Source organism: Heptranchias perlo, chromosome 1, assembly GCF_035084215.1.
Source record: "Heptranchias perlo isolate sHepPer1 chromosome 1, sHepPer1.hap1, whole genome shotgun sequence".
In the NCBI taxonomy this organism is placed as follows: Eukaryota; Metazoa; Chordata; class Chondrichthyes; order Hexanchiformes; family Hexanchidae; genus Heptranchias; species Heptranchias perlo.
In genome coordinates, this window is record NC_090325.1 from 107,101,691 (window position 1) to 107,121,669 (window position 19,979).

Below are 19,979 nucleotides of genomic sequence, written 5' to 3' on the forward strand. Positions count from 1 at the left end.
TGGATTACTAGCCCAGTAACATAACCACTATGCTACCGTCCTATCCCCATATCCCTAGATTCCCTTAGTGTCCAAATATCCATCAGTCTCAGTCTTGAATATGCTCAACGACTGAGCAACTACAGCACTCAAATAGAGAATTCCAAAGATTCACAACTCTAGAAATTTTTCCTCATCTTTGTCCTAAATGGCCAACCCATTATCTTCAGACTATGACCACTAGTTCTAGACTCTCCAGCCAGGGGAAGCATCCTCTTAGCATCTATCCCATCAAGCCCTCTAAGAATGTTATACGTTTCAATGAGATCACCTCTCATTCTTCTAAACTCCAGAGAGTATAGGCCCATTCTACTCAAGGACATAGGACAACCCTCTCATCCCAGGAATCAATCCAGTGAACCTTTGTTGCATTGCCTCTAAGTAGATCCTTCCTTAGGTAAGGAGACCAAAACTGTACACAGTACTCCAGGTTTGGTCTCACCAGAGCCCTATATTATTGCAGCAAGACCTCAATACTCTTGTACTCCAATCCCCTTGCAACCATTTGCCTTCCTAATTGTTTGCATGTTAATTTTCTGTGATTCATGTACAAGGACACCCAAATCTCTCTGACTACCAACATTTCTTAACTTAAACAAAATATTGCGCTTTTCTATTCTTCTTTCCAAACTGGATAATTTCACATTATACTCCATCTGCCACCTTCTTGCCCACTCACTTAACCTATCTATATCCCTTTGCAAACTCCTCACAGCTTATTTCCCAACAATTGTCAGCAAACTTGTATACATTACACTCAGTCCCCTCGTCTAAGTCATTGATATAGATTGTAAACAGCTGAGGCCCAAGCAATGATCCTTGTGGCACCCACACCAGTTTCAACCTGTCAACCTGAAAATGACCCGTTTATTCCTACTCTGTTTTCTGACCATTAACCAATACTCAATCCACGTGAATATATTACCCCCAATCCTAAGAGTCCCAATCTTATGTAACAACTTCTTGTGTGACACCTTATCGAATGCCTTTTGAAAATCCAAATATACTCCATCCACTGGTTCTCTCTTATCTACCCTGCTAGTTACACGCTCAAAAAACTCTAATAGATTTGTCAAACATGATTTCCCTTCCACAAACCAGTGTTGACTCTGCCTAATCATATTATGATTTTCTAAGAGCCCTGTTGCTATGTCCATAATAGCTTCTAGCCTTTTCCCTACTACTGAAGTCAGGCTAACTGGCCTATAATTCAGTTTTCTCTCTCCCTCCTTTCTTGAATAGCAGGATTACATTTGCTACCTTCCAATCCACGGGGGGACAGTTATAGAATCTAGGGAACTCTGGAAGATTAAAATCAATGCAGCCACTGTCTCTGCAGTCGTCTCTTTTAAAACCCTAGGACGTAGGCCATCAGGTCCAGGGGATTTGTCGGCTTTTAGTCCCATTAATTTCTCCAGTACTTTTTCTTTACTAATCTTAATTGTTTTAAGTTCCTCACTCTCATCAGACCCTTAGTTCCCCACTATTTCAGGTATGTTCTTTGTGTCTTCTACTGTGAAGACAGATACAAATAATTTTTGTTTAACATCTCTGCCATTTCCTTATTCCCCATCCCCCTGCCAAACTAATTTGGCAGGGGGAGGGCACCAGGATGTAACATTGGAAAGGAGAAACAAGATGCACAAAGGATTGGGAGAGAAAGGTAGCAACAGAATAAGAAATAGTATGGTATTAGGTGGGATCAGATTAAGAGACAGTACAACTCTAAGATTGATTTACAGTGCATGTGTGTAAACACACAAAGCATGGTAAACAAGGTTGGTGAGCTGCAGGCACAAGTAGCTACATGGGAATACGATGTTGTGGCGATAACGGAGACCTGGTTCAAAAAAGGGCAGGGTTGGGAACTAAATAATCCTGAATACAAGGTGTTCAAGAAAGATAGGGAAGGGAAAAAAAGGGGGGTTGAGGTGGCAGTATTGATTAAGGAGAATATTGCAGCGCTGGAGAGAAAGGATGTCCTAGAGGGGTCAAGGACAGAATCTATTTGATTGGAGTTAAGAAACAATAGAGGTGCCATTACACTACTAGCAGTATTCTATAGCCCACCAACTAGTGGGAAGGATATAGAGGAGCAAATTTGCAGGGAAATTATAGAGAGGTGCAAAAACCATGGAGTAGTGATAACAGAGGACTTCAACTATCCTAATACAGTCTGGGATAGTAATAATAAGGGGCAAAGAGGGGGAGGAATTTTTGAAGTGTGTTCAGGAGAACTTTTTACCAGTATGTTTCCAGCCCAACAAGGGAGAAGGCATTGCTGGATTTGGTTCTGGGGAATGAAGCAGGCCAATTGGAGCAAGTGTCAGTGGGGGAACATTTAGGGAGCAGCGATCATAGTATCATAAGGTTTAGACTAACTATGAAAAAGGACATGGACCACTCTAATATAAAAAATACTCAATTGGAGGAGGGCCAATTTCAATGAGAACAGATCTGGCCCGGATAAATTGGAATCAAAGATCAGCAGGCAAAACTGTAATTGAATAATGGGCAGCCTTTAAGAAGGAGATGGTTTGGGTACAGTCTAGGTACATTCCCATGAGGGAGAAAGGTAGGGCAACTAAAGCCAGAGCTCCCTGGATGACAAAAGAGATAGAGAATAAGATGGAGCAGAATAAAGGGGCGTATGACAGATGTCCGGTTGATAACACAAGAACTAGGTTGAAGATAGAAAGTTCAGAGGGGAAGTGAAAAAGGAAATAAGAGGGGCAAAGAGAGAGTATGAGAATAGATTGGTGGTCAACATAAAAGGGAACCCAAAAAGTCTTCTATAGGCATGTAAACAGTAAATGGGTAGTAAGAGGAGGGGTGGGACCGATTAGGGACCAAGAAGGAGATCTACTCAGAGGCAGAGGGCACAGCCAAGGTACTAATGAGTACTTTGTATCTGACTTTAACAAGGAAAAAGATGCTGCCAGAGTCTCAGTAAAGGAAGATGTAGTTGAGATACTGGATGGGCTAAAAATTGAAGAAGAGGAGGTACTAGAAAGGCTGGCTGTACTTAAAGTAGATAAGTCATCCGGTCCGGATGGGATGCATCCTAGGTTGCTGAGGGAAGTAAGGGTGGAAATTGCGGACGTACTGGCCATAATCTTCCAAACATCTTTAGATACGGGGGTGGTGCCAAAGGACCGGAGAATTGCAAATGTTACACCCTTGTTCAAAAAAGGGTGTAAGGCTAAACCTGGCAACCGCAGGCCAGTCGGTTTAATCTCGGTGGTGGTGAAACTTTTAGAAACGATAATCCGGGACAGAATTAAGTCACTTGGACAAGTATGGATTGATTAGGGAAAGCCAGCATGGATTTGTTAAAGGCAAATCGTGTTTAACTAACTTGATAGAGTTTTTTGATGAGGTAACAAAGAGGGTCGATGAGGGCAATGCAGTTGATGTGGTGTATATGGACTTTCAAAAGGCATTTGATAAAGTGCTGCATAATAGGCATGTTATCAAGATTGAAGCCCATGGAATTAAAGGGGCAGCAGCAGCATGAATACAGAATTGGCTAAGTAACAGGAAACAGAGAGTAGTGGTGAACGGTTGTTTTTCGGACTGGAGGTAGGTGTTGTGGTGTTCCCCAGGGGTCAGTAGTAGGACCACTGCTTTTCTTGATATATATTAATTATTTGGACTTGGGTGTACAGGGCACAATTTCCAAATTTGCAGATTATACAAAACTTGGAAGTGTAGTGAACAGTGAGGAGGATAGTGATAGACTTCAAGAGGATACAGACAGGCTGGTGGCATGGACGGACACGTGGCAGATTAAATTAAATGCAGAAAAATGCAAAGTGATACATTTCGGTAGAAAGAATGAGGAGAGGCAATATAAACTAAAGGGCACAATTCTAAAAGGGGGATAGGAACAGCGAGATCTGGGGGTATATGTGCACAAATCATTGAAGGTTGGAGGGCAGGTAGAGAAGGCGGTTAAAAAAGCATATGGGATTCTGGGCTTTATAAATAGAGGCAGAGTACAAAAGCAAGGTAGTCATGATGAACCTTTATAAAACAGTGGTTCAGTCACAACTGGAGTATTGTGTCCAGTTCTGGGCACCGCACTTTAGGACAGATGTGAAGGCCTTAGAGAGGGTGCAGAAGAGATTTATTAGAATGATTCCAGGAATGAGGGACTTCAGTTATGTGGATAGACTGGAGAAGCTGGGGTTGTTCTCCTTGGAACAGAAAAGGTTAAGAGGAGATTTGATAGAGATATTCAAAATCATGAAGGGTCTAGACAGTAGATAGAGAGAAACTGTTCCCATTGGCAGAAGGGTCGAGAACCAGAGGACATAGATTTAAGGTGATTCGTACAAGTACCAAAGGTGACATGAGGGAAAACTTTTTTTTTTAAACACAGCAAGTCTTAAGGGTCTGGAATGCACTGCCAGAGGAGGTGGTGGAGGCAGATTCAGTCATAGCTTTCAAAAGGGAATTGGATAAGTATTTGAAAGGAAAAAATTTGCACGGCTACAGGGATAGGGCAGGGGAGTGGGACTAGCTGGATTGCTCTTGCATAGAGCTGGCACGGACTCAATAGGCTGAACAGCCTCCTTCCGCACCGAAACCGTTCCATGATTCTAATTTCTCCTGTCTCTGCCTCTAAGGGACCCACGAGTATTTTTGCTAATCTCTTCCTTTTTACATTCTTATAAAAGAAGATTGTAAGAGCTTCTACATGTCTTGCTAGTTTACTCTCACATTCAATTTTCTCCCTTTATCAATTTCTTGGTCATCCTTTGATGATTTCTAAAACCTCCCAATCCTCTTGCTTACTACTCTTTTCAGCAACATTGTACGCCTCTTCTTTTAATCTAATACTATTTTTAACTCTCTGGTTAGCCATGGTTGGATCATTTTTCCCGTGGAGTTTTTATTCCTCAAGGGAATGTATATTCGTTGAGAATTATGAATTGTTTCTTTAAATGTTCGCCATTGCTTATGTACTGTCATATCTTTTAATCTAATGTCCCAATCTATCTTAGCCAACTCGACCCGCATACCTACGTAATTGGCTTTGTTTAAATTTAAGACCACAGTTTCAGATTTAACTACATCACTCTCAAACTCAATATGAAATTCTATCATATTATGATCACTCCTCCCCAGATGATCCTTAATTATAAGATTACTAATTAACCCTGTCTCATTACACAATACTAGATTTAAAATAGTCCGTTCCCTGGTTGGTTCCTCGACATATTGTTCTATAAAACTGTCTCGAATGCAAAATACTCCCAGTGTTTTCTTGCCCCTTGTTATTTCTTAGCTCCACCCATACTGATTCTACATCCTGATTTTCTGAGCTAAGATCCTTTCTCACTACTGCCTTTATCTTATCCTTTATCAGGGCAACCCCCCCATCCCTTTCCATTTTGCCTATCTTTTCTAAAAATCAAGTACCCTGGAATATTTAATTCCCAACCCTGGGCACCCTGCAACCACGTCTCAGTAATGGCTACTAGATCAAACCCATTTATCTCTATTTGTACCATTAATTTATCTATCTTGTTACGAATGCTTCGTGCATTCAGATATAGCACCTTTAATTTTAACTTTTTACTATTTTTCCGAGGTGACCTTAGTCACGAATGCCCTTTAATCTTTGTTAAACTCTCTGTCCCTTCCTGACACACACTGCTTGTTTTTAACCAAATGCTCTACGGCCTTCACTTTTCTCTTTAGATTAATAAATTTACCCTTACCTGAACCCGTCCCCCCTATTAGTTTAAAGCCCTATCTACCGCCCTAGTTATTCGATTCGCCAGGACACTGGATCCAGCCTGGTTTAAGTGGAACCCGCCCCAATGGAACAGCACCCTCTTTCCCCAGTACTGGTGCCAGTGCCCCATGAATTGAAACCCCTGCTTCCCACACATTTAAACATCTAATTTGTTAGTCCCTATGCCAATTTGCAGGTAGCTCAGGTAGTAATCCAGAGATTACCACTGCTTTTTAATTTGGACCCTAGCTTCTCAAACTCCCTCAGCAGAACCTCATTCCTAGTTGTACCTATGTAGTTGGTTCCTACGTGGACCATGACAACTGGATCCTCCCCCTCCTGCTTTAAGTTCTTCTCCAGCCACAATGAGATGTCCTTAAACCTGGCACCGGGCAGGCAACACAGCCTTCAGGACTCCTGGTCGCGGCTGCAGAGAACAGTATCTATCCCCGACTATACTATCCCCTAACACTACCACATTCCTTTCGCTCCCCCCACTTGAATGGCCTCGTGTACCACAGTGCCGGGGTCAATTTGCTCATCCTCCTTACAGTCTTTGTTCTCACCCACACAAGTAGCAAGTACCTCATACCTGTTGGACAAGGGCAAAGGCTGAGGCTCCTCCACCACTGCATCTGGGGTCCCTGTACCTGCCTGACTCACATTCACATCCTCCTGTCCCGGACCATTAACCAAATCTAAAGCACTACCTAACCTAAGGGATGTGACTGCCTCCTGGCTCAAAGTGTCCAGGTAACACTTCCCCCTCCCTGATGCATCACAACGTCTGCACCTCGGACTCCAGCTCAACAATTCTGAGTCAAAGTTCCTTGAGTTGTAGACACTTACTGCAGAAGTGGTTGTCTGGGATCATGCTGCTCTCCACAAACTCCCACATGCTGCAGTTACGGCACACCACTTGTACTGCCATCTCTATCTAATCTGGTTTTATTTATTTACTTATAAAAGTTTTTAAGTAATTAATTCGCTTGGTTAATTTTCAGTTTCTTTTTAAATTAATGTATCTAATTTAAAGTATTAGCAAGTTGTAGGTTACTAGTTTAAACCACTCCCCTAGCATAGACAGCAAAAAATGTATTGCTCAGCAATTATTACTTCTGCCTGTGTTTGAGTTGGTCTCAGCTTTATGTTCTCACTCTGCTCTCGGTTGCTGGTCCCACTCTACTCTTCAGCCTCCGCTCCTTTTATCCCCAATAACCACTAATAACGAAAAACTTAGTGACCACCAATGACCTAAACACTTACTGACTTACCTTTGGCGCTCCTCCTTGCCTTGATTTGATTCCTCATGCGGCATTCCCACACTCAAATTCTCAGTTCTGGAATTCCTTCCCTAAACTTCTCCACTTTTCTCTCCTTCTTTAAGACGCTCCTTTAAACCTACCTTTTGACCGAGCTTTTGGTCACCTGTCCTAACATCTCATGTGGCTCAGTGTCAAATTTTTGTATGATAACGCTCCTGTGAAGCGCCTTGGGATGTTTTACTACGTTAAAGGCGCTATATAAATGCAAGTTGTTGAAACACTAAACTCAGATAGAGGTATTACGAGATCTTATAATTTCCTACTGAATGAAATAACCACAAAATTGGTGATTTTTAATGTTACCTCCAGGTATATTAATTTCAATTGGGGGTAAATGTGATTGCTAATGATACCACTCTGTTGAATGATGCTGAAGAACTTCCTTATATTGGTTCTGTTCAAGGAGAAATTTGTTCTTGGAATAAGAAATAAAAGGGCCAGAGATTTGTCAGAGAGAAACAGCGGGATGTCTTTTACAAAAGCAATATGTTCAGTGTTTAACCATGAAACTGGTTTGGTATACCACTAGTCAGTCTTGTTTTGCTTTATTGGTGGCACTGAGATCTCAAAGCTTGTTGCAATGTCCATATACATCATCCTACTGTGAACATAAATTGTATTGATACATAGACTCATTAATGTAATTGATCATAAAGCGCTGTAAACAAATGGATATTATAGTCAACGATACAGCATTTCTAAGTTGCCAGATTTTCCAAAGATAAGTCAAAAATGTATAATTTTAATAGCTTTCAGACAAATCATAAATTACAGTATTTATGGATACGTAAAATCAGTTCTAATGATAGACAATTCACTGATATTATACTTGCCTTTCATCGGGTGATTCTGCTGCTCTCCTGGCCCTTCTGCTTTTGGTTACAGACTTGGCAGTTGACAAACCTTTACCTTGTTCTAAAGAGAGCACAGAATACACCAGTCTCACTTCAGGTGGTTACACGATAATAACTAGACAAATAAAATCCATTCTAGTGTAAAATTCCAATACAACGTTCCAACTATACAGAAAGCCTAAACTAAAAAAGTACTTGTTAACTTAGTTCTGCATTTATCTAAAGGCCGAATGGCCTACTTCTGTTCTGTATGATTCTATAATCCTATATGGGCCAAGTCATTTTCTAATATCCATTGCATATAACAGCAGAAGAAATCAAAATTACCTTTTTTGTTGGTCTTGTTCATCTCTTTCCCTCCTTTACCCTTTACTATTTCATTACTTTGTTGTTCTGAAACATCTACATTCCCAGTGATTTGGGATTTATCTTCATCTACAAAAAGGAAAAGGAAAATATTTACAGAACTACTTGAATCCTTTCAACATTGCAAACCATTCAAAAGTTCTCAATTTAAAAGCAAACTGCTCGTTGATGTGCACTTGCATGTATTTTCAATTGTAAAGTGAAATTTTGCAAGATATCACATTAATATTCTCTAAGTTCGCTGGAGATGCATTAATGCTTTCTAAATTCTTAAAATATAGTATTAAATATAGTTTTTTTTTCTAATTGGTAAGCATCAGTAATACTTGTATATGAATAACAAAAGTATCAAATCCTTTTGAGAACCAAAGTAGTATTTTCACAAGGAACTGGAGGGCCAATTTTAACCCTGCCCACCCGGCAGAAACAGAGCAATAGGGCAGTTAAAATGGCCTGAGCGATTTACCCATATTGATCCTGCTGCCTTCACGCAGGTTGTGATCTGAGTGCTCCTCCAGGCCCCACGAGGGCACCTAGGTCTCCTCTGCCTCGGGCTTCCATCTCCCTCTAATGAGGCCCATCCTTCCTAACCACTTAACCGTGTACTGGGGACTGTTACTTTGTGTCCCCAGAGACATTCCGCTCCCGCCCGCTGGCCAGCTACCGCCTCCTGCCAGGCTCGGGTGGGAAACTGTTGGGACGTATACAGATGAGGTCCAAGAGTTAAAAATCTCCAGAGCCTCATGCTGGAGAGGTCCGGACAGTTTGCCACCCACCTCGTCCCCTGCCTGCACAACTCCCACCCCCGGTTAAAATGGTCCCTTTAAAAAACGAATCACAAACTAAATTAAAAATAAAGAAAAACTAGTGTGCACTGGATGAACATCAATTGTACTTATTTAAAAGGATTACAGAATTGTGTTTATTTTTGAAGTTATTATGGTGACATGGAAGGGAAGACTGGCTTAATTGGCACGTTGAGCTAAATAGTACGAAGGAACCGTATTAAAGAGAGGCTTCCATATAACTCTGAGTTTAACAGTAAGTAGCTGAGACCCATAGACCAGGATGTTCATAGATTCCAGGTCTGTGCCGAGTGAGTTGATCTCAGTCAAGGCTACAGAAGGAGCGCTACAACTAACCTCAGCATCTTTGAGCTGGGGAGGCAAAAATAAATAAATCAGGATTCCGGTTCCTGACTGGAATCCAATGAGCAAGTATGGCACCGCATAACAATAGGAAAGTGTGTAATTCTGGTAATGGTAACATTTGAACTCAAAAGATAATAAATTATACTGAGCGTATAGGTGAATTTAAACATTCAGTGTGCTGTAGTCTTGTGACAATAGTAAAAAGGGGGGGAAAAAGTGTTTCGGATTAGGGTTGATTAGGACATGGGAAAGGGAAGTCATGGATTTATAATTTGAAAATTTTAAAAAAAGGAACAACTTTCCGATTGGATGTTTCTAAAGTAGGTAAAGAACTTTAAAAAATTTAAATTGTATTTGTGTATGATATACTATTACATTGAAAATGATCTCATTCGCTGAACAGTAAATCTCCAGGGACAGATAGATATATCTCAGAATACTAATGGAGACTAGGGAGGAGATTTGTGAGGCAGTGACAATCGTTATGAGGGAGTCACTGGACACTAGGGAGGTACCAGTAGATTGCAAAACTGGCCAAAAAGGTGCCAAATCAGATGCAGACAACGACAGACCCATTAGTTTTGTACGCAAACAAATGAAACGATGGACAGGAAAAGACCTGGTCCATCAAGCATTTTCCAAACAGTCATGACGCAACTAAGCATCATGACCCCCAGTGTTCCTTCCCACTAGGAGTCATATAATCCCCCTGGGAAAGGCAGATAAAAATCCTAGGCCAATTCAGGGAAAAAATTCTGGGAAATTCCTCTCCGACCCTGAAGGTTATCAAAATGAGATCAGGAGCTCACAGTGACCATGAGGTACATATCATTTGTATGCAATGATATTAGCCACTGTAAGGAATTTGTCCACTTTCTTTTTGAACTGCTGCAGCAAATCCACACTCACTACACGAGCCAACTCATTCCAAGCATCAATAAACCTTTGTGAAGAAAAATCTCCATATTTTTATGCTTACATAGCTTATACGCATGATGCCTCGTTTTGCCTAACTTATCTAGTTCAAAAAGTCTATCCACACAGACAGTCTAGTCTCTTCATTACTGAAGTGTCAATTTACATTACATGCTGAAGTCCTGGAGTGGAGCTAGACATGAAGGAAGTTCTCAACGCATTGCTCCCAGCTCGCACCTAATAGTTGGCAGAGATAGTGGTTGTATTGCCATGCAGCACAAGGGAGCAAGTGTTGAGAATCAACTTTCCTTAGCGCAGAAAAAAGTTTGTAGAATAAAACTTTATCAATCACACCAGCTTTGGAGCTGCACATGAGCTTCTCATACACCCAAGGAAGTACACTTCACTGCTCTCCCAGCTGCTGGAATGTCTCTTGGTATGTCTGGTCAGATTTTTAAAAATTTTAAAAGCAGTAATCTTTCCATAGTCAACAAAGGCACTTACTACATCATAACCAGTAAATGATGCATACCAACTAGAAAGATGTAAACGTCTGCCGCCTTTGGCTCGGCATCTGTTTTCTCACGCCTCAGGTCATTTTTCTACATTAAAAGGTGCCACACAAATGCAAGTTTTTGTTGCCTCTTATGTCGACAACCTTTCTATTGCCAATATATTTTATGTTACTGCTCCGACATACTTATGAGGGAATCTTAGCACTTAAAGCCTAGTACAACAGAAGATGTCTGTGTTTTCAGACACAATTACAACTGCTTCACAGCTAGATCGCTGCATGTGTGACATGGAAGATTCGAGTAGCTACTTCTTCCTGTGTGCTCTTCAGGTCCTCCACTTCCTCAGTGCAGTTTTCAGTGATCTAGTTACTGGCATCACCATAGCCAACAAAACAATCTTTCCACTGAGTTTTCCTCTGTATTAGGATGCTTCACTCTCCAAGCAAAACTCAGAAGACACTTTCTTTGTTACAAGGGTTTACTAGGAATTTTCTAAATTGTTGAAATTTGTGATATGGTCTAAGGTTCTTGAATTGTGTGCCTAGTTCCAATCCTCCATCATATTTCTCTGTGCTCTTAATAGATTTTTTTTTAAAAAGACAAACACAACATCAATCCATGAATGCTTAATCCTTCATAGGGGGCAAATCTGCTAGATCTACAAATCTTCTATGGTCTCCTATATTCTTCTGTACAAGGCTCATGCTATTGATTATGCAAGATGGCTCTGGAAATAACTCAACAGCGCAGACATTGTATTTCAATTCTCTTGCAAGGACTGACATGTTTGCTTTCCTCAAGGATCCATTGAACATAGCTAAATCCCATGGCAGAGAACCCAACGGAAGGGCCCTTAATACTGTAATATTAGTTTCTGTTTATGCATCATTGCATGTAAGCAGAAAGTGAACAGTCAGTCCAAGCAGCTTGGAAACTTAATATTTTGACTCCTTCATTCAATTCATGACCATAAGATATCAATTGTATCACTATAGCTAAGGTGCAGGAGAAGGAAAGATGGGGGCTGAAAGTCATATTACCTTGTAACCACCATTTGAAGATATTTTATTTACTTAATAAACAGTGCAGTAGGTCATACCTTTGTCATTTTTATTTGTTCTCTCTGTTGTGGTGTCGCATCTACTCTTCTCATTTTCTCCTGATTCTCCATTTAAGTGAATCAGAATTTTCTCAACGACTCGCTGATTTACTTTGTTTTTCATTTCCTACAATGGAGATCATAGAATGGTTACAGCACAAAAGGAGGCCAATCCAGTTAGTCCCATTCCCCCGCTCTTTCCCCGTAGCCCTGCAAATTTTTTCCCTTCAAATATTATCCAATTCCTTTTTGAAAGCCACAATTGAATCTGCTTCCAACACCCTTTAAGGCAGCGCATTCCAGATCATAACTACTCGCTGCGTAAGAATGTTTATCCTCATGTCGCCTTTGACTCTTTTGCCAATCACCTTAAATCTGACTCCACTGCTTCTCAACCCATCCGCCAATGGGAACAGTTTCTCTTTATTTACTTTATCTAATCCCTTCATGATTTTGAACACTTCTATCAAATCTCCTCTTAACCTTCTCTGCTCTATGGAGAACAACCCCAGCTTCTCCAGTCTATCCACATAACTGAAGTCTCTCATCCCTGGAAATATTCTAATAAATCTCTTCTGCACCCTCTCTAAGGCCTTCACATCCTTCCTAAAGTGTGATGCCCAGAATTGGACACAATATTCTAGTTGTGGCCGAACCAGTGTTTTATAAAGGTTCAACATAACTTCCTTGCTTTTGTACTCTATGCCTCTATTTATAAAGCCAAGGATCCCGTATGCTTTTTTAATCACTTTCTCAACCTGTCCTGCCACCTCCAAAGATTTGCTCACATATGTCCCCAAGTCTCTGTTTCTGCAACCCTTTTAGAATTGTACCATTTAGTTTATATTGCCTCTCCTCATTCTTCCTGCCAAAATGTAACACTTCGCACTTCTCTACATTAAATTTCACCTGCCATGTGTCTGCCCATTCCACCAGAACTATCTATGTCCTCTTGAAGTCTATTGCTATCCTCCTCATGGTTTACTACACTTCCAAGTTTTGTGCCATCTGCAAATATTGAAATTGTGCCCTGAACACCCAAGTCCAAGTCATTAATATACATCAAAAAAAGCAGCAAGTCCTAGTACTGACCCCTAGGGAACACCACTGTATACCTTCCTCCAGCCTGAAAAACAACCGTTCACCACTACCCTCTGTTTCCTGTCACTTAGCCAATTTTGTATCCATGCTGTCACTGCCCTTTTTATTCTATGGGCAATTTTGCTGACAAGCTTATTATCTAATGCCTTTTGAAAGTCCATATACACAACATCAACCACATTGCCCTCATCAACCCTCTCTGTTACCTTAAAAACTCAATCAAGTTAGTTGAACACGATTTGCCTTCAACAAATCTGTGCTGACTTTCCTTTATTCATTCACATTTGTCTAAATTACTACTAATTTTGTCTCAGAATATCATTTCTAAAAGCTTCCCCACCACCGAGGTTAAACTGACTGGCCTGTACTTGCCGGGTTTATCCTTACACCCTTTTTTGAACAAGGGAGTAACATTTGCAATTTTCCAGTCCTCTGGCACTACCCCCATATCTAAGGAGGATTAGAAGATTATGGCCAGCACCTCATTTAGCTACATCATTAAATAAATTTAAAACAGAAATAGACAGTTTCCTAGAAGTAAAGGGAATTAGGGGTTACGGGGAGCGGGCAGGAAATTGGACATGAATTTAGATTTGAGGTTAGGATCAGATCAGCCATGATCTTATTGAATGGCGGAGCAGGCTCGAGGGGCCGATTGGCCTACTCCTGCTCCTATTTCTTATGTTCTTATGTACCGCCGCAATTTCTACCCCTACTTCCCTCAGCATCCAAGGATGCATCCCATCCGGACTGGGTGTCTTACTTACTTTAAGTACAGCCAGCCTTTCTAGTAACTCCTCTATCAATTTTTAACCCAACCAGTATCTCAGCTACCTCCTCTTTTACTGTGACTTTGGCAGCATCTTCTTCCTTGGTAAAGGCAGATGCAAATTGCCCATTTAGTTCATCAGCCACGCCCTCTGCCTCCATGCGTAAATTTCCTTTTTGGTTCCTAATCGGCCCCACCCCTCCTCTTACTACCCGTTTACTATTTATATGCTTAAAGACTTTTGGATTCCCTTTAATGTTATCTGCCAGTCTATTTTCGTACTCTCTCTTTGCCCCTCTTATTTCCTTTTTCACTTATCCTCTGTACTTTCTACATTCAGCCTGGTTCTCACTTGTGTTATCAACCGGACAAATATCATAAGCCCCCTTTTTCTGCTTCATCTTACTCGCTATCTCTTGCGTCATCCAGGGAGCTCTAGCTTTGGTGCCTTACTTTTCCCCCTCGTGAGAATGTACCTAGACTGTACCCAAACCATCTCCTCCTTAAAGGCTGCCCATTGTTCGATTATAGTTTTGCCTGCCAATCTTCGATTCCAATTTACCCAGGCCAGGTCCAATTCACCCATTGAAATTGGCCCTCCTCCAATTAAGTATTTTTACTCTAGATTGCTCCTTGTCCTTTTCCATAACTAATCTAAATCTTATGCTACTATGATCACTGTTCCCTAAATGTTCCCCCATTGACACTTGCTCCACTTGAACCACTTCATTTCTCAGAACAAGATCCAGCAATGCCTCCTTCCTCATTGGGCCAGAAACATACTGATCAAGGAAGTTCTCCTGAACACACTTAAGAAATTCCTCCCCCTCTTTGCCTTTTACACTATTACAATCCCAGTCAATATTAGGATTGTTGAAGTCCCCCATTATCACTACTCTATAGTTCTTGCACCTTTCTGTAATTTCCCTGCAAATTTGCTCCTCTATATCCTTCCCACTAGTTGGTGGCCTATAGAATATATCCAGTAGTGTAATTGCACCTCTATTGTTTCCTAACTCTAACCAAATAGATTCTATCCTTGACCGCTCAAGGGTATTCTCTCTCTCCAACACTGCAATATTCTCCTTAATCAATAGTGCCACCCCACCTCCTTTTTTTTCCCTTCCCTATCTTTCCTGAACACCTTGTATCAAGGAATATTTAGCACTCAATCCTGCCCTTTTATGAGCCAGGTCTCAGTTATCGCCACTACATCATATTCCCATGTGGCTATTTGCGCCTGCAGCTCACCTACCTTCTTTACCAGCTTCGTGTGTTTACACATATGCTCTCTAAACCTATCTTAGACCATCTCATATTCTCTCTTTGTCTGATCCCACCTAATATTGTACTATTTCTCACTCTAGTGCTGTCTGTCTCTCCCAATCCTTTGTGCACCTTCTTTCTCCTTTCTCCTTTCTAATTCTACATCCTGGTGCTCACCCCCCTGCCAAATTAGTTGATCAGCATACAGATATTTAGGATCCAAATTCAGAATTTCAAAATGTCATTTGCATCCTTTCACATTATTCAAAAATCCTAATTATCAACACAAAACTCTAATTCTAGCTTAATAGTCCATTTATTAAAATTCAGAACTTTAGATACACACACTGCTTGAATGATAACAGCAGTTTTATATTTAACAGCGTTAGTACTAGAGTTCAGGTATAATAAAATCTCTCTCATTCATTAATATACACACATACATACACACACACATTATCAAATGCACAACTTGTGATAGGATAGATACTACTCAATATTCTAAAAAGGAATTTGGAAATTAGCACAAATACTGATATCTAGTGGTTGTAGATTATTGCTCATTTTTAAATAGGATCCTTGTTGAGGGGGGGCAGGGAGCAGAGAGAAGGGTGTACTTTCAATGGAAAATGTTACCCTTCTCCTAGGAAGACTTGAGTGGTGATGGGGAGGGAAAGAGCCAGGTCTTTTTTTTATAAATATCTTTCCAGAGCTGATACAACAGAAGCCGGTTTCAAAGCAACCTTGGGAGACTTCACTTGGCTCGTTAAGGGGCATTCCTTTAAAAGGGGCAGCACAAGTAAATACCTGTGCGATGCAACAGGGAGAAAGGAACTGATCACAGTGAGGCTATGAAAGTCAGTGAGGCTGGAGGAAGATCACCAGACATGAAATGTGAAAAGTTAAAGGGACAACACCCTAGAGTAATTTGCTCCCTCAGGATAGAGGAAATTCATGTTTGTACTTAGCAGTTACATGATTAAGGGTGGATGGCAATGTCAGTTATTGTCCCTTGATGAACACTTGGGCTTTTTTTTGCACCAAACACAGAATGAGCAACTTTATTATTCTATACTTCTCTCATTCAGAATAGCACTCCTTCAAGCTCCAAAACAAACTCAATTCCGGTAAAGGCAAACTATCCAGTTCCTTCTGGTATAATCATGCAAAAGGTCACAAACCTAACCTTAATGTCATGCAGGAGAGCACACAACTGCTCTGTGCACAGTGACGTTCCTGCAGAGAGTTCAAGCAATCCCAGAGCTTTGACCAAAATCCGAATGTCAGGGGAGTCTGGATCCTTCAATACTTCACTGCAGATCTTCACAGCCAGGTTGTCATGCACTGTAAACGCCTATGCAAATAAAATAATATTTTGGAAAGCAATGCAAGGTACAAGACTATACATGTCCCCCATTTACTTTTCCCATTTCCCACATTAGACATTGCTGCCTAACCCAGGCATACAGATAATCTTGTGTACTGGAGGCAACTGCTGCTAAACATACATGATAGCGGCATGAGTTGACTTTTTCCCATTTTCACCTGCTGTAGGGAACAACAAATGCATTTACCCCACCCACCACTGCCCTATCAGACTCCGCCAGTTCAACAATCACTGTCCCTCTCTGCATATCTCTCCAGTATGTTCGTACACTTGTAAGCATGGTCTTGCCATCCCTGAACTTATTGTGCATGATTGCATTGACACCCTCACTACTTCCAAGGTCTCAATCACTGTCAAAGCCATCTCTGACCACTTTCTTGCATCCCTCACCACCCACATCCAACTGTATTTCCGTTTGCATTTGACAGTTGAAAAATCTCCCCTGCCAAGTCACTTACAACCACTTTTAAACTCCCAAATACCTAGTCTTTGGTCCTCCATTTGCTACAATACTTCTGCAAGTGTCAATTTGCTCAACCATTTCCTTACATCCACATTTGATGCCCATGACCCCAGCAAAATCTTCACGGTCCCAACTGGGTCATTTCCCCAGTCTAGCCCCCAACTTCACTCCCTCAAGTCTAAGGGATGCAGACTTGTTTGTACCTGGCTCATAACTGGTTTAGCCATCCACCATCAGATCTGGATGGACCACATCACCCTCTAGCGAGCCTCACTCTCCTCTGCCAAAACTACGCTCTACTCTAGGATCATCCTAGAGAGCAAAGACAACACCACTGCCCCCCTCCCCTGACTATGGGTTCTTTTCTCCAACCAACCACCTCTGTAAGCCACTCTCCTCCACCCTCACCTCTAATAAGTGTGAGGAGCTTGTGAACTTCTTTCTCACCAAGATAAAAAGACCATCTGTTCAGCTGCATCAGTTGTTTTCTTCCCTCTCCAATCTCTCCCATATCCTCCCCAAACTCACCTCATCCAAGAGACCCACTTCTTGCTACTTTGACCATGTTCTCATTTCTCTTCCTGGCCACATGCTAGCTGACATTATAACTGGTTCCCTGTCCTCATGTAATGTCTCCCACCCGTTCAAAATCACCATCACCTCCCATCTCAAAAGCCCAACCCTCAATTACTCTATCCTTGCAAACTACTGCCCCACCTCCAACTTCCCTTTTCTCTCCAAAGTCCTTGAATGTTATTGCCTCCCAAATCCACGCCCATCTCTTCCGCAACTCCCTGTTTGAATCTCTCCAACAGTCATGAATGACTTTGTGTGCTGTGACCATGGTGCAATATCTCTCCTCATCTGCAACCTGTGACACTGTCGATCAAAGATTCTCCTCCAACTCCTCTGTTGTCCAGTTCAGTGGGGCTTACTCACTTGGTTCCACACTCACCTATCTGATTATAGTCAGAGCACCTCCAACAATAGCTTCTCTTCCTACACCTGCACCATTACCTTCAGAGTCCCCCAAAGATTTATCTTTGGGCCCCTCCTCTTCCTCATCTACATACTGCCCCTTGGTGACATCGTCTGCTTCCACACAGACACTCATGACACCTAGCTCTACTTCTCCGCCACCTCTCCACTGTCTCTGCATTGTCAGACTGCTCGTCCGATGTCCAGTCTTAGATGAGCCCTAATTTCCTCCAGCTTAATATTGGCAAGACTGAAGACATCAACTTCGGCTCTCACCACAAGCTCTGTACTCTTGCCAATGACCCCATGTCCCTCCCTAGCCTATCTCAGGTTGAACAAGGCTGTTTGCAATCCCATCATCCTACTTGACTGTGCTGAGCTTTCAACCCCATATCATCTCCAAGACAAAGAATGCCTATTCCACCTCAGCCCAACTTCTTCCATTCTAATTCAGCTCTTAGAGAACAGTTGCACAGAGCCAATTTCAGGTTCACTCCCTAGGGCCAACAACTTGTATTTAAATACTACATTTAACATAGTAAATATTTCCAGGTGCTTTACAGAAGGAAAGCGAGGGGGGGGGGGGGGCAGGAAGAGGAAAAAAGGCAGTAGAAGAATTTGTGGATGTAACTAAAGGCATACACAGAGAAACAGATTTTGAGTAGGCTTTTGAAAGCAAGGTGGAGGTGGTCAGGAAGAATTCCAGAGTACAGGGAAAGATGGCTCAGTTATCATTAGACATGACCTCCTGCCCACAAAAAGCATGGTGACTCTCTTATTGGTCCATATTTTTTGAGGCACTTCATTATCCCCTCCTTCAGGATGCCGTCCAATATTTTACTTACCTCAGGTGTCAGGCTCATTAACCTATCTTTATAATTTTGAAACAGGAATATTGCCCAAGGAGTAGAGAACATGAAACACCAATGATTCTCTTCAAATGAGCATTTTTTAAAGGAACCTTGGTTTTAATGTAAGAATACAAAAGTAAGAAAGGTAGTTTGACAGCAGCACATATTTCCTCACTCCCTCAAATAATTGCATACATCACTAAATTAAATTTCCACTATAATCTTCACTTATTGAAGTGAGCCATACAAGCTAAACCAAGTTTATTTACTGTTTGTTCTTTGCCGACTCAGCATAGCATAACAGAAATGTAATCCTCTGCGTCACTTTGACTTAGGATTTAACATTTCCAGCTGTTTAATTTAGTTCACTTAGGGGCATATTGCTGCCAGCCACACACATTTACTTCCAAATCTTGAAACAATGTAGGTAACAGGACGAGACATACAAGATACAATGAACGTACATTTTAAAAGACACAACATAAGCATCTCAAACTCTAAAAATTAAAAACATGCCAAAAATGACAATGATAAATCCAGCAACTACTAAAGGAGGGCAGGATAACAAAATCCCATTAATAAAAGACAAAATATTAAATCGTAAAGAGTGCAATCATAAAAAACTAAAATAAAATATGGAAAAGGGAAGGAGAACCAACGGAAGATTCCGAACCTTGATTGAATTAATGGCCCGTGACCAAAAGCTATCCAAGTCAAACCATGACAGTAAGCCTAATTCCAGAACTTCAATACAAATTACAGTCAACAAGGAGGAATAGGCCACTGCTGAGAGCGCAAAATTCCAAATGAAAAAATTTCTCCTCTCGTGACACAATCAATGTACGACTGGCTTCACATATGCAGGAATAATATTTGCTTAATTGGAATGAATGACTAAGAAAGAAGCTATTTCTCGGTTGAGATGGAGACACAAAATACCTCCCCATTAAGAACTTCTGTTGTACAGCTGCTTTGACAAACTCACAATTGTTTGTTTTGCAAAATGGGCAGACTAAATTTCTAATGTAGATTAGAATAGAATTTTTTTAGAAAAAAGTTGTAATAACTCACCTTTACAAGACAGTGCCCTATAAAGGCACCAACCATATATACTACTGTAAAAGTCATTAAATACAGATGATTTTTAAAAGGGG

At 41.2% G+C, this 19,979-nt stretch overlaps 1 protein-coding gene across 1 annotated transcript in view; it reads right to left on the minus strand.

Moving 5' to 3' along the window:
• Positions 1 to 19,979, minus strand: part of ncapg (non-SMC condensin I complex, subunit G) — an 87,052-nt gene that overhangs the window by 18,054 nt on the left and 49,019 nt on the right. Inside the window, exons 18-21 of the mRNA XM_067989348.1 lie at positions 16,333 to 16,500; positions 12,011 to 12,137; positions 8,292 to 8,399; positions 7,944 to 8,025 (exon numbers count right to left, since the gene is read on the minus strand). Coding sequence (XP_067845449.1) covers positions 7,944 to 8,025; positions 8,292 to 8,399; positions 12,011 to 12,137; positions 16,333 to 16,500 — 485 coding nt within the window. The remainder of the gene's footprint in view (positions 1 to 7,943; positions 8,026 to 8,291; positions 8,400 to 12,010; positions 12,138 to 16,332; positions 16,501 to 19,979) is intronic.